The sequence below is a fragment of the Narcine bancroftii genome, chromosome 6, assembly GCF_036971445.1.
Source record: "Narcine bancroftii isolate sNarBan1 chromosome 6, sNarBan1.hap1, whole genome shotgun sequence".
Classification (NCBI taxonomy): Eukaryota; Metazoa; Chordata; class Chondrichthyes; order Torpediniformes; family Narcinidae; genus Narcine; species Narcine bancroftii.
Genome location: NC_091474.1, coordinates 4,724,131 through 4,746,047, shown reverse-complemented (window position 1 = coordinate 4,746,047; position 21,917 = coordinate 4,724,131). Strand labels below are relative to the sequence as shown.

Genomic DNA, 21,917 nt, shown 5'->3' with positions numbered 1-21,917 from the left:
TTGTTTAATGGTTTTATTGTATTGTGTATGTTGAATATTTATTGGTTTTGGAGAGGGGTGGGAAGGGGAAAGGGAAGGTAAGGGGGGAAAAAGGGAGAAAATACCACTGTGTATATTTAATGAGAAACGTTTGTATATATTTTGGTTGATATGGTTCACAGTGTGAAAAATAAAAAAATTATAAAAAAAAGTATGTGCAACAACAATGCATTGAAATGCCACATTAGATTATTCCAAAAGTCAAAGTTAATCACTTAAATAACACAGCATCACTGTGAAACACCCACTCTCCACTCCATTTTTTACAGAGTGAAATCAATACAGTAAGTGTTTAAATTTCACCACCAAACACAAGTTGATCTTTTGATTTCTCGATAGTATTGAATAAATTACAATAGTTATTTCTGCATTTACACCTGAAATTGGAGATCAGGACAATGCCTAATTTTTGATAATCTTACCAATTAGGGCAAAACCAATCCAGCTAAAACTGATGTAACTTTAACAAATTCTGTGTTAATACATCTAAATCGATGACACTATTAGAAACCCTTCAGCTACCTTGTGTAGTGTAGTGTAGGTCTATTCCAAAAGCAAGGAGAAGGTTGCATGTGGGGCTTGTTGTGAATTGGGGCTATAAATGAATTGAGAGTAGAACAGAGTCGAGTCCCATTGTATATCAGAAATTCCTGGGAAAAACACTGGCTCAATGTCTCTTCCAACTTGGATATCATATAGATCTGCTAATTCGTGAAACCTGATTATTAAACAGTAATGGTTAAAAAAAGCAAACATTTATTCCAAAAATTAGTTGTTTTGATTTTAACATCAGAGGACATTTCTCATTCTGCACATGATGACCTGAGCCAATATATGCTGTGATTTCTGGAACATGGCCATAGCCTCACAAGGAACACAGCACTTAGCCCCCTTCTCCATCCCAATAACTCAATAAGTCCCACTGCACAGCTGCCTAGCAACATGTTGCTCTTTTTCCAGAGAAAATAGTTGAAGTATTTTCAGTTCCTAATTTGCTACCTCCATCTCAATTTGCCTCACTATAAAAACACAGGCTTACCTTTGCTTGATCTATCAACAAATTCATCATTAACTTTACATCCTTATCATCATTTTTTGCATGTGCAATGAAAGCCATTCAATTTCCTTGATCCATCTCCTGATTGTCTGTGCCCAGGTTTAAAAGGGTCCACTGCCTTCGGCGATATTTACTTTCTTCAAGGATTTGTTCGTGTGACAATGGTCGGAATAAAACCATCTGGCATTTAAGGGAAGGTCTCCTGCCTTCTGCACCATTGTAATCTGCAGCCTTTCCATCTCTAACACTCACATAACCTTCTGGTGAACTCACTTGTAGGGGGACCACAGGTGAACATGGGCACGACACTTCCATTATTGTCTCTTTGATTTCTTTTCCCCTGCTTGTAAATCACTTTCATGTAATCAGAAAAACTGCCTGTTATCCAGAAATCCCAGCAACCAGCAGCCTCAAGCAACTGGCAAAAAAGATTGCAGAAAATAAATAGTTAAAAAACACAAATGTTTAAAAGTGGCACTCCCTAGTGGTTAGTTCACCAATCACACAATACATAATCTCAAGCAAACGGGAAATTCACTTACCCAATCCTCTAGGTGCCGGATACCGGCACCTATACAAGTGGCTCCTTTATTTGCTCCTTTGAATGTTAAATCACGTGTGGCAAAATGTTTTGTGGGAATAGTCTCATTTGCCAGCCCTCACAATGATCTCTCAATGTCTGATTTACAAGACCTTGAACTAACTCCTTTATGCCAGGAAATTTAGCCTGACCACTTACTCAGCAATTATTTCCTCAGGTCTTTGATTGAACGTGTAATTCTCTTTGTTTTCTGTAGCCTCCAGATGAAAATGTCCCTTCAAGCTTTTATATTGTTTTCACGGTGCATGGTCTCATATATCTCTGGCTCTCCCATCACTAATAATATTAGTTATTTTTAGCATATGGACACGTCCTGCTCCACGTACTTCCCTGATCGTTAACATTAGCGATTGCTCTCAGGAACATTTTTACTCTTTCCTTATACAGGGTGAATGGCTACAACTGCTCTTCGGTTTCAAGACTGATAACATATCTGCATTTCTATTCTTCCTCATCTCCATTTTTCCAGAGAGAAAACCCTGTTCTCCATTAGGCTCCTACCTATTCAGCCTCACTATTTCCTCAAATGCTATCACAACACCATCCTTGTTGCTTAGAGCAGGGTCATGTGCAGTGGCATTTTTTTATAACTTCATGTGATATATTGGGCTGTAGGTGTATCATTAAGGCCAAGCAATCTTTTTCATACACCAGTTATGGCATTTAGTTGAGAACTAAAAACAGGAGCTGGTAAAAGCACTGAATTCTTGTGGAGAAGATGGAATTGATCTCAGAGAGTCTGGTAGTGCATTGAGTGCATCCAAATTAGGATAATTTGTTGGTTGTTCTTCCTTTGTCTTAAAAGAAGTATACCTGAAAATTAACTGTGTAGCACCATATTTAATATAAAATCAATCAAAATTAGAGCTACAGTAAATTCCCTGTTATCCAGAATTCAAGCAACTGGCAAAAAAAATTGAGGAAAATAAATTGGCAAAAGATATGGAAAATTCACCTTGGTGCACCTTACCTGGCATCTACCAATTCCCATAGGTGTCAGATACGAGGGTTTTACTGTATTTGGAATTCACAATTTCCAGCATAGGTCCTGTTAGCATGTCAGATGCAGAGACGAGCCAAAAAGGAAACTGTGAAACTCAAGTATCAAGGAATTGCAAATCCTCCCAATTTTCCATTCTGTTCATTTTTTTTTGGTTCAATATAGTGCTAGATAATCCAATTTTTAGGCATATTCCTTTGACATTTCTTATAAGGACTGGGACAGAAATCAATTCTTGGTTGCTTGCATTAAGATGATCTTCAAAATTACTTTCCATTCGTATTGGAACTGAGATTTTGAATTGAATACAACAAGCAAACATTATTTTGTCACAAATTTAGCATCAGTAGTAGAGGATGAGATTTAACCCTGACTGCTCCACAGATCATTTGAACACATCCTTTCTTATGAAAAATCTGGACTTTGATCCAAGCCCAAGTGATAAAAGCATCTTCTCCACACTTCCCTTCGCAGATTGTTCATGTGAAATTTAGCCTGCATAAATTCTGCTGGGAGGAATGCCTCTTAAACTTGGTTAATTGAGGTATTGAAGCAGAAAGAGGAATAGGGGAAAGTAGGTTTGTCCTTGGAGAGTCGGATGCACAACAGAGAAATATTATAGTGATCAACAACAATGGCCTTCACCTTGGCAGCTGTAGAAACACATCTACAGAGGTAGAAATATAACTAACTCCAACTGCTTGTTCTTATTCTTTACATGTATCATTGTTAGATTATATCATATAAAATTATGGTAGACTTCTATATTGTTGAATATTTGTATTGTCTCCAATACAATGTTCAAGGATGATAACAATGATTGCTTTGGATGGTTGCCTTGGTTTCGTTCCAAATGGATTCAGAGCTAAGCTCATTTTTCTATCAATTTGCAAGTGTCACTCAACTTATTTTGCATGAAGCTCAAGAAAATTATTCTGTAATTATCAACTGGTTTTGGTTTCTAGGCCTCCCTTCTCTGCTATTTGACAAAAGTTTTCATAATCACTTTGGAATCAGAATCAGGATTTATTGTCATGAACAGTTCATGAAATTCATGGCAGGATCAGAGTGAAAACATTCATATTACAACCATCTTCCAACAATACTGTCAAAAATAAAATAATAGTGCACAAAATAATAAGGCAGTTTCTTTGGTTATTCAGGAATCTGATAGAGTGGATTGGAAAATTGAGTGCTGCCTTGCCAGTTTACATAGCAATGAACAATAAGAAATTCCCAACACTTTGAAGGAAGTTTGAATGAATTAATGTTCAAGGACACTTGCCCAGTGAACCATGAAATGAAATGGGTGTCCACAGTGAGAGGCTCTTCAACAATTACTAGAAATTATTTGAAGACGTCAAGTTTTGCATTTTTGAAGTGCACTCCGAATGAGGCAGGATCTCTGTTGCAAAATAATGCCAGGATGTGACTCCAAAGGTGGAGTCATGCAACCTTCCTGGCCAACTGAAGTACATGGGCAGTGTTGCTTCTTATTGAGAATGTGCAAGTGGTAAGGTGTTATTTTTATAGGGTTAGGGCTTCCTTGTGTTTTTTCCATTCCTTGCAATTAAAACTGGGCCTCTATCTGCTTTTATTTCTAGAGATGAATCCCCTGGGGCCAGCTAAATTATCACTGTTCTCAGTTTCCATAATTATATTTGACGAGCTTGGTTCATTTACACAATTTTTCCATTTCCCCTCGTAATCAAAGTCTGCCATATTACTCCACAGTTTTTGCCATCTCATTCTTCCCTCTAATTATTTTCGCAAAACATTTCTTCGCCTCAAATTCTACCACCTACTTCGACTAGGAGGTGATTTATAAGGGGTTAATTAACCTATCTATCCATGTCTTTGGGACCAGAACACCTGGAAAAGAAACTCAAGCAGGAACAGGGAGAATGTCCAAACTCTATTCGAGAATTCAACATTGAACATGGGCCTTGGGCCATGCAGTACTCCTAGCTGTGTCGCAGGGCCACCCAAAAAGGAACCTTCTGGCAGTGATGGAATTGTTCAGGAGTTGGGAAAACGGATTACTTGATTCTCTTTATTTGGCACTTCAAGTGATAAAATGCCTCCAGATTGTAGCACAATTTATGGCAACTGGAAATTACTCAGTCACTTCTCACGCTGTCTTTGCTCTGTTCCATCTACTCTCCCTGAAGTCCTGCATTTCTGTACTGTCTTTCTTGGTGTACTATGTTTGATATGTCTAGCTGGACTGCTTGCAAAACAATTCCCATCACTGCATCCTGACCCCTGTAACAACAAAACTGAACTTGAACTTGAATCTTTATCATATGACTTCAATTGCGGTGAGGAAAATTTCTTCTTTCAAGCATTTTATTCCTGTGGTTTATCGCACAAATTCTTCTGGGTCACAAGAAGATTATGAAGATAGGTTCCATTAAATTGGCTTGTATTCATTCTAATAAGTTTGACAGGTGATCAAATCAAACTGTTTAAAAGAGAAAAGATTTAACAGAGTCAATCTTAATCAATAAATTATTCTAGCATAGCAAATAAAAATATGAGAGAATAATTTTAAAACATTCACACTAAAGGTCAATTTTGGAATTCATAAATATTTGCCAATTTAAAAGTTACACGATTGAGATTGATATTAGTTAAGGAGAATACACTCCATCTAAATGTCAATGTTCTCCCATCAACAATGAGTTAGCCTGTTTAAACATATAATTTAAGAAATAACATCACAGTATTCGAACAAATTTGGGAACCGTACATGGAACACAACAGAGAAGTCCTACCGCGGACCTCCACCGCCTAAAATGACAGAAGAAGATGAAATGAACTGACCCAGTATGTAAAAGTAGATGACACAAATTTCTTGTTTAGTTTCATTGTGTGATGACATTGTTTAATGAGTTTAATGTATCATATAGGTTGAACTTTGAGTGGGTGGGGAGGGGGGGGTGAAGGAGAGAGGGAAGGGAGGGGGGAAAAGGGGAGAAAATGACACTGTGTATAATCAAGAGGGAAATGTTTGATGTGTACTTTGGTTAGTTTGGTTCATAGTGTGAAAAATAAAAAAGTTAAAAAAAAACAATGAGTTAGCCTGGGCTTGGAAACTTTCTGATGCAATCCCATCCCTTCTCCTGATTCCCATCACTTAGTGCCACGTATCTCTTGATGTCTCACTTGGTAAATTATTGAGCAATTGGCTAGAGAGTGGAATAAGGTGTTAGCAACAAAAGTGTTAAATGCTTTTCTTTGGCTACAATGGAGTTGTTTGCTCACAGACCTATCATTAAGCAGGCGTTAATTTGGAAATAAGCAAATCCTAAGATTTTGATTCATAGATTCACCAGGCATTGAAATATGTAACTACCAGGCATGAGGAAAACAGTAGCATAGGAAAACAAGATGGCCTTGCAGAGACAATTGAGTCCAACTCCTCTGGCAACACAGAGATTCATCTTTGTATTGATCATTAAGGAGGATGCCCAGTTTCAAAAATAGCTGACTTTTATTTGTAGATTAGAAAAGTAGCTCATTCATTTTTGACAATTTAAGTGCAAGCGATTAATGAGCTCGTGGGACTTCTCCATCAGAATCGTGTCCAGGACCCTTCTGATTCTCCAGACCAGAGTTCCCCGACAGGTACGTGGGGCTGAGATTTGTTGCTCTGTTTCAGTCAAGATACATAAGCACCTTAACTCCACTCGCGTTTCTGCTGCATTCATGCAACATTAGTGGATTTGAATGAAATCCTCCTTTTTAACCATTTCAACTTACTTACTTGAAGCAGATTAAATAGTGAGTGAATTAATTACTTGAGTGAACATAAGCATCTCAATACTGTGCCATTAAGCTGACCATCGACAATGATCATCCAAAATATTTTCTCATCATCCTCAGAACACACATTTTTTGTGATTCTGCATCCATGACAATTGAAAACTTCCATCTGTCCTCACTATCTGCATGGCCCTCCTCATTTCTAATTCACAGGCCTTTACAAACTTGTTTTTCACATTGTCCCTGCTTCTCTCAGGAAAATCTTTGACCACGTGGTTTTCTATTTCTTACCCCTTTCCTTCTCACCATCACTAATATTTTCTACTCTAAGAAGAAAATACATCTCTGATCAAATTTCCGATACGAGCTCCCACTTTAGCTTGACTGTCACTTTAAGGGTGAATACTGGCTGTAATCACACACAGTTGTGAAGAGACTGGTTGGCACCATCAAGTCCAAACTATAAACAAAGTTGATACTCTGGAGTAAGAGAAAGAACAATGGTTGTTTATCCAGGAAAACAGGTGGTGAGAGTCATGTGAGTGGGACACTTAAAGAAACAGGTTTTCACTAGTGACCACCAGCCATCTGATGAACACGGAGGTGGAATGACTCTGTGTGAAGTGGATAATTCAGCTGATTCTCCTGCCAGGGGAATCATTGAATCACCGTGACCAAAGGAAAGGTCACGACTCATATCTGGGCTTTGAAAGTAGAAGAATTGCTGCATCGGATCATGACCAAAATAATGGTAATTTCAACTGACCCTTGCTTGGGTTTTGGAAGCATCGTGGAAGTCACTCGTTTTGTTTCCCCTATGCAAGAAAAAGAGGAGTTGTGACAACCATTCATCTGAAAGGATGGAACTCGACAAGGATTCATGAGTTTTCAGCAGGTCCACTCACTCAGTCTCTCCCACTTCATTCATTATGACTTCTGGGCATCAGTTTAAAAGTCTGAGTTTCAACACAGAACTCAGACTGAACTCTGAGAATAACTTCCAAGAATTGTGCCTAAGCTGTAATGGTTTGGGTATCTCTCTCTCTCTCTCTCTCTCTCTCTCTCTCACACACACACACACACACACACACACACTATTAGTAATTATTAATATATTTATTGTTATAAAAGAAAAACAATATCAGTTTTCTGGTGAATTTCTATTGCTGCTGGTCTGCGACAATACACAGTTTAAACTCACGTAGATACATTGTCTCCATTGATCCTAAAACAATTGATATGGGGATCAGGTGAAGGATTTGTCGTGACTTGGTCATGAATAGTCGTGCAGGCTCCAGGAATTGTGTGAACGTCCCCTACTTTTCCATCTTAAGTGTAAAACATTTGCCATGTTTTTTGAATGCACTCACAACATTTGAGAGCCCAATTTTTCTCCAGTTTGGAAAAACAAACCAAATTCACCTGAGCAGATGGTATCCTGAGTTGACATCATCAGCTTCTGGAAATGTGGAGACAATTCACGCCATGGTGTACTGCCAAAATTCACATCCTACAGGCAGATTTAAATTTCAGTATTTCGTAATTGAAGTACATTAACTCAATTTCCTAATGATAGCTTTCAAAGTAAGACTATTGTGTTCTTCGGCCCCACCACCTGTCCACATTCACCAAACACTAAGAGGAAACTCTAAGTGTAGGTTTACTCTTGTAATGCTGTCAGAGTTGAGATGAAACAAGCATTGTCTATTCATATTATCTAAGTCTGCGATGCATTTCTTGTACATAATGCTAGTGCCTCTACTTCCTCAGGAGTTTGCAGACATTTGGTGTGACATTAGAAACCCTGGCAAATTTCTACAGAGGTGTGGAGGAAACTGTGTTGTCAGCTACATCACGGTGTGGTATTGGAACACCAATAGCCCTAAGTGTAAAGCCTTCCAATAAGTAGTGGACCAGCCCAGGATATCACAGGCAAAACCTTCCTTACTATTGAATACATTTACTGAGAACACTGCTGTTGGAGAGCAGCAGCAATCATCAAAGACCCACACCACCCCTGTTCTCACTGCTGCCATCAGGAAAGAGGTCTAGGTGCCACAAGACTCGCACCACCAGGTTGAGGAACAGTTGCTACCCCTCCACCAGTAGACTCCTCAACCACAAACACAATCAGGGACTCATTTAAGGATTCTTACTTGTGCACTTTTTTGATTTTCTTTTTGTTCTCTGTATTGCAGTTTGTTAACATTTGTTATCTGTTTATATTTCGTTGTTTGCTTATATGTTCACGCTGTGTACAGTGTATTTTTTTGCACTGCCAATTAGTGGTAATTCTGCCGCGCCCGCAGGAATGAATAAATCTCGGGTTTGTATGTGATGTCATGTGTATACTCTGACAATAAATCTCAATCTGAATCTCCTTTGCAAATGAAAATTCTAAAAAATTTTTTTAAATATATCCACAGTATGTATTGATATAACATTCATTGACAATCTGCAGGGTAGTGTTAAAAAGTTATTTTTGAGTACCACCATTTCAAAAGGCTGACAAACACCAGCTGTCACTATATTGAACCCTTCCTCTTAAGCCCATTCACAGAAACATGCTAATCTTCATTTTATTTCTGTTCTTTCCTCAAATCTACCTCCTCTAAAATGAGTTGCCAGTGAAATGTTTCTATAAGCCATAGCTGATTTGTTCCACATTTACATTTCACTGTGTGAAAAGGCCAGCAAAAGCACCAGGTTTTGGAGTCAAAGACCTGGATGAAACGCCATTGATTTGGTGCGCAGTTCCTCAGTTAAATACAGCTTTATTATCTGCTCAGTACAGAGCAAATTCAGAAAGAAGGGCAGAATCTTCTCAGAAATGTCAGCATTTCTTCCTCATATGTATCAAAGAAGGAACAAACAATTTCTCTCTCCTCTCTTTCTCCATTCCTCCCACCTTTTACTCTCTCTCCCTCTCATTTTCTCTCTCACTTTCATCAACCATGTGGTAAACCACTGCTATGCTGCTGCCGGATGAACATACCTCTCGAGACTGACCCTACCCATAGCCTTTTGCGTGCTCCCCATTCCACTCTGCCTTGATCTGTCAATGAGGTTGACGGCTCTTCCAGTCTAGTTAATAAAAGCCCATCAGTTTCACATCTTCGATCTTTTGTGATTATTGATGGGGTGTCAAACCCCTTCTCCTTTGCATCCACCTATCACTTGCCTGCTCCAGCCTCAACCCCACCCCCTCACCTCTTTTACTGGGTACCTCACTCTCAGTCCTACTGCAGGGTCTCAATACAAAAAATTGATTTCCACAGATGCTGCCTGGCTTGCTGAATCCTTCCAGGGACTTGATTTTTGCTCCAGCTACCACCATCTGCAGAGCTTTGTGCCTGCTATCTACTTTCCCTTTGGTTACCTGCATCTAGTCTTTGTAATCCAAATCTTTCTTTCTATCAGAACAATATTTTGTGGAAATCTTAAACACCAGCAAGTTGATTTTTTCTTCATCCTGCATTACATTTCCAGCGCTTTGTTTTTTAAAGTTAAAAATATCTCTGAGCAATAATTACAAACCTTCTGAAATATTTTTGTCATTACATTATTTACATGAGTGCCATGCTCAAAATATTTCATGTTTTTTCTGCAATATATATTTAAAATGCCTTGAATATTATATTATAATTGTTTTTCACAAAGATAATTACTCTTGAATATGCTTCTTTAAATTGATCATGTTTTTTCTTTACAGATGCTCCTCGACTTAAGATATGATGGTAAGAAAGCAATATACTTTTAGTAGAATACGTACTTTGAATTCGGTATTTTGATCTGTTCCTGCGCATGTGATATGTGGTACCATACTCTCTGGCAAAGCTGGACATTGGCAGCGAGCTGCAGCATCCACGCGCACAGTCTCTGTAGCGATCACATGGTGAGCAAAGATTACACCTGTTAAACTATCAACTAGTGTTGATGCCGCAGTGCCTTCAACATTCTTTGGGCCCAGTGTGCTTTCTTAACACAGTACAACTTAACTCCAGTTATCAATCGACAGTAGTGCCACCAAACCAGGTACCATAGAATACTTTTTGACTTACGATTTTTTTCCACTTATGATGGGTTTGTCAGAATGTAGCCCCATCGTAAGTAGAAGAGGACCTGTAATAAGTGGCAATAAATGTAATCAAATAGAAAAGACTGATTGGGAAAAACTGTAATTATAGATTTTTTTTAACCATTTAACAGAATAAATTGAGAAAGATTACTTTTTTTCATCTGAATAGTTTCATTAATTAGAAAATAAGTGCCATTTTTCAGAGAGGGACAACAGATATTTCTGTCTTCCCAGTGAACTATATTGATAGCTACAAAATAGTCTGTAAAGATGATGAAATGATGATGAGTCGCACTACAGAGAAGAGATGGAAAATCTTATGTTATGGTGTGAGAATAACAACTGGAATCTAAACGTAGACAAATCAAAGGATATGATTTTGGACTTCAGGAGGACCAGTCTCCACTGCATATTAATAGTTCACTAGTGAGAAAGTAGAGAACACCAAATTCCGCGGAGGCCGCGTAAGAAGTGGACACACATCTCCTCACTTGTCAGGAAGGTGAAACAGTGTCTGAACTTCTTGAGTAGACAGAGGCAGGCAAGGCAGCAGCCCACCAACCTGTCAACTTTCTACAGGAGCTCTACTGAGAGCGCTCTGGTCAGCTGCATCACAGTGCGGTAGGTTGCTGTAGCGCAGTGGTTCTCAACCTTTTTCTTTCCACTCACATACCACTTTAAGTATTCTCTATGCCATCGGTGCTCTGTGATTAGTAAGGGATTGCTTAAGGTGGTGTGAGGGTGAGAAGGGAAGGTTGAGAATCAATTGATACTGAAATATTTTGCTTTAGAAAAATTGTCATTGGCTCATTTCCTTTGGAGTTATGAAATCGTGCACATAACAAGTCAATAAGGTACGATTAAAACAGTGGTTTTCAAACTTTTTCTTCCCACCCATATACCATCTAAAGCAATCCCCTTCTAATCACAGAGCATCGATGACATAGGGTAGCATCAATGGTGTTTTGGGTCAGAACCCTTTATCAAGAGCACAAATCTTGGACTATGGATGCTACCTGACCTGAGCCCCTCTACCTTCTCATTGTTTGCTTATAGATTTCAGCATCTGTAGTTTCTCCAGGGACTGAAGGGATATGACTAAACAGAATGACGTGTAGGCAGGTGGGATTAGTTTAGTTTGTCATCATGGTCGGTGAATCGAAGAGCCTGTTCCTGCACTGCATTGTTCCGTGTTCAATGTATGTGGGAAGCACTCAGCAAATTAGCATTTATTGGAGAGATAGAGTTAACATTTCATCTGATTTTCTTGATTTATTTCTCAATCCCAGCATCTGCAAGTTTCATTTTGCTTTTATAAATGAAAGTTGATTAACCTGTGGTCCCAAGAGCCCACAGTTAGTTAGAAATAAATGCTCTGCTAATTTAGAATCTAACCATATTTGTGGCAGAGCGTGGGATAACTAACTACAGAAACTAACAAAAGCTCTAGATGGCTTCAATTAACAACTGGAATCCTTTCCATTAGTGCTATCAAGGGAAAGTCACCTGATATGACCATTGACCATTAAAGTCAATATCATGAAATTTAATTATTTTATTGACTTTGTTGCAGAATGAAAGCAATACCAATGCACAACATTTGCAGGAAGTGTGGAAAACATTTGGAGTTAATAGAGCTTCATTGCTGCCATCATTTGGTCAAAAATTGCAATGACTCCTTACTGGAGATTACAATTGCAGTGGATGACTTTTTTCTGTTGTTCACCACAGGAAAAATAACATTGATGAAATGCTTTGCTTTGTTTAGCACTAAAATAAACCTAGCAGCTGGACTTAAGTGATAAGCAAAGATTGGACAGGCCTAGACTGTATTTATTCGAGCAAAGGAGGCTTATGGAGACATAAAATTGTGAGGGGCATTGATAACACTGGACAGGTTTCTGAAATAAAATTGGAGATCATAATGGACATCTTCAAGCTGAAAACAGATAATTTTCCATTTAATGCATCATGTTGGAATTTGGAGAAACATTAAATTAACTTTTATTAAATTTAGCATGTTTGATTGCATGATGATACTGATATATTGTGCTAGTTCAACTGACCTAAAGATATTTGCCACTGATTTTCATTTGTACTCAGCATCTAATGCCTCTCATGTCAGTGTCCAACAATAGTCAGATTTATATTTATTGTCAGACTACATAGATGACATCACATGCAAACCTGAGATTCCTTTTTCCTGTAGGTGCAGCAAAATTACTACTAATTGGTAGTGCAAAAAGTAAACTGTTCACATTGTAAACATATAAACAATGAAAAGGACTGTTAACAGGTAATGAATGTGCAATACAGAGAGAACAAAAAAAATCAATAAAGTACACAAGTTCACACAGGGTGAAGCTCTATTAACTCCAAATGTTTTCCAGACTTCCTGCAAATGTTGTGCATTAGTATTGCTTTCGCTCTGCAACAAAGTACATAAAATAATTAAATTTCATGATATTGACTTTAATAATCATATCAGGTGGCTTTCCCCTGATAGCTTTAATGGAAAGGATTCCAGTTGTTAATTAAAGCCATCAAGACCTTAAATGATTGACCTTGTCATTCTGATGGTAAAGAGGTAGTAGCTGTTCCTGAACCTGGTGGTGGTGAGTCTTGTGGCACCTACACCTCTTTTCTGATGGCAGCAGCGAGAACAGAGCATGTGCTGGGTAGTGTGGGTCTTTGATGATAGCTGCTGCCCTCCAATGGCAGTGTTCACTGTAGATGTGCTCAGCTCCCTGTAAATAGTCAACCAGCATTGCTGGATTCCAGTTGCCCTGATACCACTTTTCCATGTCACAGTGTGCTGGGGAATCCTTTCACCATGTTTGTCATTTGACTGCTCCAAGATCAACGGCTAAGAAGTCCAAATGTGAATGCATAAAATGAATTTTTATTGATATGTTTAACTTCATGGTTTTGACAGGAAATAACAAAATAGATTATATTTTAAAAACCTTGATAAGAAAATTTTAAGGTGATTTTTGTGATCAGCAGTCTAAAATCCACAAAATACATCCAAAAGTGTTCAGGAAGCAAAATCTTTGTTGTCCAGTGTAGCCAGTCTTTTTATGTTGAAAACTAAGAGCGAATAGCATGAACATGAAGAGGAAGGATTTAAAGGGGATCTGAAGTCCAAATTTTTCCACACAGGATGGAGGGATAAGGAATGACTTTCCACACAGGGTGGAGGGATAAGGAATGACTTTCCACACAGGGTGGTAGGGATAAGGAACGAGTTTCCACACAGGGTGGAGGGATAAGGAATGACTTTCCACACAGGGTGGTAGGGATAAGGAACGAGTTTCCACACAGGGTGGAGGGATAAGGAACGAGTTTCCACACAGGGTGGAGGGATAAGGAATGACTTTCCACAGAGGGTGGAGGGATAAGGAATGAGTTTCTACACAGGGTGGTAGGGATAAGGAACAAGTTTCCACACAGGGTGGAGGGATAAGGAATGAGTTTCCACACAGGGTGGAGGGATAAGGAATGACTTTCCACAGAGGGTGGAGGGATAAGAAATGAGTTTCCACACAGGGTGGTAGGGATAAGGAACAAGTTTCCACACAGGGTGGAGGGATAAGGAATGAGTTTCTACACAGGGTGGAGGGATAAGGAACGAGTTTCCACACAGGGTGGAGGGATAAGGAATGACTTTCCACACAGGGTGGAGGGATAAGGAACGAGTTTCCAGAGGAATTGATGGAGGCAAGTAAATCAAAACATTTAAAAGAGATCAGGACAGGTAGTTGGATGGGAAGTGTTTTGAGGACTATGGATCAAATACAAGGCAAATGAGATTAGGATTTACTAGTACTTGATCATCAGGAATGAATTGGGCTGAATGGCTAGTTTTTTGCTGTATAGTTTTATGTCTCCATGTATTTGCTATGCTTGCTGAATCCAAACATTTGCCTCTTTATTTCGAAGAAACTGTGACTTGGCGTTCAAGTCACTGGCAGAGTGCAGTCATCCACGTAGAGGTAATTAAGGAAGGTTGTTTCTCCCCCATCAACGTACCAGAAATGCACTTTAAGAAAAAAAAGTCATTTACTGGAATGCATATTCATTGTCTGGGGTAAATGAATTGAGTTAGCAGCTTATGTTATCACATTCAACCAACATATCTCATGTGTGGGTTATCTCAATGGATACTGTTGAACATTTAGACTTCACATTAGGTCAGAGGTAACCTATTGGCCACGACCAGTTTGTCGTGCACAGAGAGGGTGCCACATCTTCCACATTGCAAAAGCGATGACATTTCAAGGGAAATCATTTGGCTGTTAACGTGCCTGAAGATATGGAAGATGATGAATAAATAGAACATCTCCTTGGTATTACTTCACTCAGAAAGTTGTGATTTTGAGCCGCAATCAAGCTTTAATCAAATTAGTTAGGCTGACGTGGAGAAGGAGAAGCTGCTTCCTGCCCATGTCGAAGCCCTGACGTTTGTTCTGATGAATGTTAAAAGGTGCCATTTGAAGAAGACTAGCATCTTCTTGTATCCTGCCAACACATTTGTCTCAGATTGTCACCAAAATCTCACAAGCCGATCAGTTATTTTATAACTCTTTTGAAATTACTTCTTTCAAGTCATTCTTTAGAAAAGAACTATTTTGAGGTGCTGCGGAGAATTATAAAGATCGGTCTTCTTTTGTGCCTCATGGAAGGAAAGGAATCACAAAATTTGTTGTTTTGCAACAACGTCACAGTGCAAACATTTATATAAACTTCCTTATAAAATAAATAAAAATAGTGCAAGAAAAAGTCAAAGTGAGGCAGTGTCTGTGGTTCATTGATCATTCAGGAATCTGATAGCAGCGGGGGAAGAAGCCATCCTTATGCCGCTGGGTGCTCATCTTCAGGCTCCTGTGTCTTTTTTCCCGATGGTAGCAGAGTGAAGAGGGCATGGCCTGGATGGCTCATGATGTATAGTCACTGGCGGGCCTTCTTAAAAATTTTTAAAATTTTTCACACTATGAACCATACTGACCAAAATACACACAAATATTTCCCTCTTGAATATACACAGTGTCATTTTCTCCCCTTTTCCCCCTCCCTTCCCTCCCTCCTTCACCCCCTCCCCACCCACTCAACGTTCAACACATATGATACATTAAACCCATTAAATAATGTCATCCCACAATGAAAATAAACAAGAAATTTGTGTCATCTACTTTTACATACTGGGCCAGTTCATTTCATATTCTTCTCCTTCTGTCATTTTAGGGGGTGGAGGTCCGCGGTAGGACTTCCCTGTTATGTTCCATGTACGGTTCCCAAATTTGTTTGAATACTGTGACGTTATTTCTTAAATTATATGTTATTTTTTCCAATGGAATACATTTACTCATTTCTAGGTACCATTGCTGTACTCTCAGGCCATCTTCTAATTTCCAGGTTGACATAATACATTTTTTTGCTACAGCTAAGGCTATCATAATAAATCTTTTTTGTGTTCCATTCAAATCGAGTCCAAGTTCTTTACTTCTTATATTACTTAGAAGAAAGATCTCTGGATTTTTTGGTCTGTTGCTTTTTGTGATTTTATTTAATACCTGATTTAGATCTTCCCAAAACTTTTCCACTTTCTCACATGCCCAAATTGCATGAACTGTTGTTCCCGTTTCCTTCTTACAGCAAAAACATCTGTCTGATACTGTTGGATCCCATTTATTTAACTTTTGGGGCGTGGTGTATAGCCTGTGTAACCAATTATTATTATAGAGCAGCACAATTAAGATACCTATCAGATTTTTATCAAACAAGGGAAAATCCAGATTGGACCAGATTAGAGCTAGATAAAATAGGGGAGAAGGTACCTGAACATATACTATACAAGTGGGATGAAAAGCTGGTGCAACATCGGAATTCACCAGTACTGCACCATCTGCTCAACATTTGGAAGAAGATTCATGTAGAAAGGAATAAAACAAATGATCAACTACCAAAATTAATATTGACGCAAAATCAACTAACCCCTTTCACAATAGATAACCTTTCCTTTAGAGAATGGGAGAGAAAAGGGATCAAAAGAATAGAAAATTGTTTTTCGGGAAATAAATTATCTTTTGAACAAATGAAGTACAAATATGGTATAACTTACGGTACAATGTTTGCATACCACCAACTGAAAACCTACTTGAAGGACAAATTGGGAAGCAGGCTGAGATTACCAGAAGGAAGCAATTTTGAATATGTGATTACAGACACAATGATAATTAAAAGATTTATAAAAACATGTACATCAAACTGCAAAAGAGAATGAGGAAACAAGCTGTAAACCCAAACAAAAATGGGAACAAAATCTAAACATAAAGATAAAGAATGAAACATGGGAAAAGCTATGCTCCGGAACTATGAGAAATACAATAAACACGAGGTTACGAATGATACTGGCGGGCCTTCTTTATGATTGCATCAACATGGAGGCTCCAGGACAGATCCTCCGGAGAAGTTGTCACCCAGGAATTTTAGTTCTTGACCTCTCCACTTCTGAGCCCTCGATGAGGACAGGTTCAAATTCTCCTGATTTCTTCCTGAAGTCCACAATCATCTTCTTGGCTATACTAACATTGAGGGCAAGGTTATTATTGTTACACCATTCAACGAGCTGATCTATCTCCCTCCTGTATGGTTCCTCATTGCCATTTGTGATTCTGCCGACAACTGTGGTATCTTCGGAAAATTTGTAGATAGCATTGGAATTGTGCCTGGCCTCTATAGTGAGTAGAGCAAAGGACTAAGCACGTATCTTTGAGGTGTGTTGATTGTCAGAGAAGAGGAGATGTTGTTTCCAATTTGTATTGACTGTGGTCTTCCATTGAGGATGTCAAGGATCCAGTTGCAGAGGGGGGTGCAGAAGCCCAGGGTTTGGAGCTTGTGGACCAGCACTGAGGGAATAATGGTGTTGAAGGTTGAGCTGTAGTCAATGAAGAGCAGCCGTATGTATGAATTGTTGTTGTCTAGTGATCAATTGCTGAGTAGTGAGCCAGTGATCCATTGCTGAGCAGTGAGCCAGTGATCCATTGCTGAGCAGTGAGCCAGTGATCCATTGCTGAGCAGTGAGCCAGTGATCCATTGCTGCGTAGTGAGCCAGTGATCCATTGCTGCGTAGTGAGCCAGTGATCCATTGCTGCGTAGTGAGCCAGTGATATTGTGTCTGCTGTGGAGTGATTGTGAGGATAGGTGATTTTCAGTGGGTACAGTTCTTTGCTTTGTTATATGTTAATTTTACCTACCTCAAAGCATTTTATCACTGTGGTGTTGCCACTATGTATATATACGTATGTATGTATGTATTGTATGGGCTGGCCTGCCCCCTGAACCTGTGACTCCTCCCTCCCAGATAGCCCCATAAAGGCTGTTACGCCAAAACTCCTCCCTCAGTACCTGCCTTGGAATCGGGCCAGCAACATGAAAGCTGTTCTGACACTTCAAGGTGATTAAAGCCTATTAATCCTGATTCTCTGTCCAACTGTGGTTGATTGGTAGTACAATCACAATAGATGTTAGTGCAACTGGGGGCGTAGTTGTTGAGTCAGCCCCCTCTACTTTTCTTGGACATGGGGATGATTGATACCCTTTTGAAGCAGATGGGAACTTCCAGCTGCAGCAATGAGAGATTAAAAATGTCTGTGAGCACTCCAGCTAGTTGGTTGGCACAGATTTTCAGTACCCTGCCAGGTCCGCCATCAGGGCCTGACGCTTTGTGAATGAAGTTCTGATGTCCCCCTCAGAGACCGATGTCACAGGTTCCTCAGCCTTTGTGGAATTCTAGTTGGTATTGTTGGGTTCTCCTTCTCAAAGCGGGTATAGAAGGAGATTTGGAAATCCAGAGAAACTGAAAAAAATATTCTGATAATCTGCCCAAAACCTAATTAACATATTAACAGAGCAATGAATATTGGACCTTTGTCTTGTTTGGCACTAAATATTTTTCAAGTTTTAATGTGCATCTTTAAATAAGCAAATAACTGGCATGTTCTTTTTAAACTAACATATAACATTGAGTGAACAACCAGGCACTGTAGAACATAACTGGTACTTGGAAAATATCGTAATGTGGAGCATCAAGTCTCTATAAACATTAAAAGCTCTAAAGAATAAGTTTTCTTCATTTTGTGAAAACTCCATCCAAATTGTATTGCAATCATGTGAACATTTTCAAACCTCAAAAATCTTGACAGCAGGATTTGACTGAAAACAAAGCAGCCCGCCTAATAAATCTGACAGGCTGACATCTGAGGCACAAAAATTGATTACTTGCTATTCTATTAACAAGAAAGCAACAGACAAAAACTATTCTGCTTCATCCACCTCTGTTGGTTCATGTTCTCTGGCCTCAGTGCCAGTAAACTGAGTAGAGATGGATGCTTAGGAATACAAACTTCTAGAATCTTCGATTGATATAAGATGTGACCAGCATCTTTTAACTATGCCACATGTAAAAATAAAATCAGTCACATTGGTGGCACTGAGCTAAAACAGTTAATTATTGTTAAATACGCAGCTCCATATTGTTAATTAATTATGTTTTTATATTGTTAGATGAGATTTTGATATCATTTCTTCAAAAATTTAACTTCTGAAAGTGCGATTTTGAAAATATTAAGAGTTAAACATTGAAAGGCATGTATATATTTTGTTTTTAATTGAGAGATACAGCACGGTGACAGGCCCTTCTACCATACAAGCCAGTGCCTGCCAAATCCACCCTGTGACCAATAAGCCTAGTAACTCTGTACATCACTGCATTGAGGGAGGAAACCAGAGCACCCACTGGAAACCCATGTGATCATGGGGAGAACGTAAAAACTCTTTTCAGACAGCGTAGGATTCAAATCCGTTTTGCTGGCATTGCAATCATGTTGCATTAACCCTTCCTCCTTAAAAGTACTTTGCAAATATTAAGCCAATGCAATATTATGTGGCTTATATGAAAGTATATCCAAATATATATATTATAAAAAAAATCAAAAGATTTTATCAACATGTTCACAGCAAAATGTTTGTCAAAGGATTGGTGGGAATGATTAGAGTTGAAAGTAAAGATCTAACCTCAGAGGTTGAAGTAATATGTTGTCATAAGCTTAACTAGAAATTTGACCTCCCTAAATCTATAATAAATGAAAGGGTGGGGGGGGGGGGCACAATTGGCCTAGTGGTTACTGTAACGCCTTTACAGTGCCAGTAATCAGAACCGGGGTTCAAATCCCACACTGTCAGTAAGGAGTTGGTACGTTCTCGCCGTGTCTGCGTGGGATTTCCCCAGGAGCTCCAGTTTCTTCCCATTGTAGTGTGTGTCGAAAGAACCAAAGATTTGTTGATCCAAACCAAGGCTTTTATTAACTAAAAGACGGGAGCATATCACAAGTAGGTCAACCAGTCCAGAATGATCTGGTCTGGCTAGGAGCAATCCTTTAAGACCTGCCAGTAGGTGTGGCTACACTCTCAGCCAATCACAGTCATCCTACACTACAATCTGTACATATACACATTGGTGATAGAATCTGTACTATCACACCCACCATTCAAAGCGTAGCTTAATTGGGTGTAAAATGGGCCACACAGACTTGTGGGCCAACATGGCCTACAAATGTGCTGTATGCTTAAATTTAAAAACAACATTAAAATTCATTATGAAGAATCAAATTTAGAATAGATTTTAGGAGGCTGAAATTGGTTCATTTTGACGTAATTATTCTAGATGAAAAACATTGAATAACTCCAAGCATCCAATTCTTTCTTAGATACAGAATGGTATCAATGTACAACTTGTAGTCAGTCCACTCATTTACCATTAGAAGATCGCAAATGTTACATGCCTGATCAGAAAAGGGGAAAAGAACAAGGTTTGTGATTCTAGTTCAGCCAGCTTCACATTGGCAGTAACGATATACTGGAGAAATTAGGAAGCACGTAGTTACATCTGGTACATTGATTTGATTTAATTTAGAGATACAGCATGGTAACAGGCCCTTCTGGCCCACAAGCTTGCACTGCCCAAATACACTCATGTGACCAATAGCCCATTAACCCCACATGATTTCGAAACGTGGGAGGTAACCTGAGCATCCAGAGGAAACTCATGCAGGCATGGGGAAAACATACAAACTCCTTACACATTGTTGAATTCGAACCTAGGTCGCTGGCACCGTAATAGCCTTGTGCTAACGACTACACTCCTTGATCCCATTGTGGTCATATCTCAGGTTTGCATGGAATTCTAAAAAGCCTGTGCTAGTGCAACGTGAATTATAATAAACATTGCTGATGGTTTGTTGACCCTAAATAAGGAAGACAGATTCAGGGAAAAGTCACAGAGAAGACTGTCCCTTAACTCTAGATAATGCTAAGTCAGCTCACATCTTTAATTTAAAAAGAATTTGTATTCTTTCTCTACCTTAAGGTAATTAGAAATAAGTTTTATCTCATTCTTTTTGTGTACCACAGATATTAGATGGTCAAAGACTGTGATTTCTAATTTCAGATTTGAATTGACATAATCATGGACATAACAGCTAAATAGTAGACAAACTTCCAAGAAAATCTTAACATTTAATGAGATGGAAATCTAGTTTGGCTCACTCAGTATTCACTCATCAAGTGAGCTTTTGAATGCACACTTTTCCACCGTTTTCTCGAGCCCCATACTGGGTCACCTCTATAATTATCCTGCTACACATTTAAATGCAGTTATTCACTATGGACATGGGGTAGTTTGTACATTCGTAATTATAGTTAACCTCAATGAAGATGTTATCAGTACATTAGGAAAGAAAGTCAGAACTGTTAATTTCTCATAATCCCAGGAGAAAATATTTGAGGGAAATGCATCTGGTGCCACAACTATTTTCTTCTGCACAGCTGTTTGCATGACAAATGACAGTTGATTAACTGAGGTTCTGCAATCCAAAATTTTTAAAAAATCCATAAGATGCAGAAGCAAAGAATGTGGAAAATATTCTGCAAAGAGAGAGGTTGAGTTAATATTTCAAGTGCTGACGCTCTATCAGAGCGATATTTACAACAGAGAACAATGAGAAACAGTGATTCCTCGGCCATCATACTGAAACTGCGATCTCACGGAAGAGCACAAATATCCGAAGTGTGCACCAGCCCACATTGACCCCAACACAACAAAGTTGAGGGGCAAACACGAGAAATGGAGAGAGAGAGAGTTGGGTAAAATGATAGCCAAAAAGATGAGGTGGACTCAAAGGAAGGGAAATAAAAATACTGCAAAGAGAGCAAAAACAAGTATTTAATTTCTATTAAATACGTTTACCTCTTCCTATGTCTTGGAGTGCAGATTTGCTCGTTGAACATCTAGGTTGCTGCCCTTGTGTATGCTACC

At 38.9% G+C, this 21,917-nt stretch overlaps 1 protein-coding gene and 1 long non-coding RNA gene across 3 annotated transcripts in view; one reads left to right on the top strand and one right to left on the bottom strand.

The window, feature by feature from the left end:
- LOC138735620 (fibronectin type III domain-containing protein 11-like) overlaps nucleotides 1-21,917 on the top strand; it is a 96,842-nt gene that overhangs the window by 58,144 nt on the left and 16,781 nt on the right. The window contains exon 2 of the mRNA XM_069883690.1: nucleotides 10,178-10,202. Within this exon, the coding sequence (XP_069739791.1) occupies nucleotides 10,197-10,202 (6 nt within the window). The 5' untranslated portion in view covers nucleotides 10,178-10,196. The remainder of the gene's footprint in view (nucleotides 1-10,177; nucleotides 10,203-21,917) is intronic.
- LOC138735622 (uncharacterized) lies at nucleotides 5,029-21,913 on the bottom strand. 2 transcript variants are annotated; one of them, XR_011339826.1, is made up of 4 exons: nucleotides 21,849-21,913; nucleotides 10,238-10,344; nucleotides 7,888-7,975; nucleotides 5,029-5,161 (listed from the first exon to the last, which is right to left on the bottom strand). It is a non-coding gene; the product is annotated as an uncharacterized lncRNA (long non-coding RNA). The 2 variants fall into 2 exon arrangements; XR_011339827.1 differs by lacking the exons at nucleotides 7,888-7,975; nucleotides 10,238-10,344 and having other exon boundaries at nucleotides 21,849-21,912.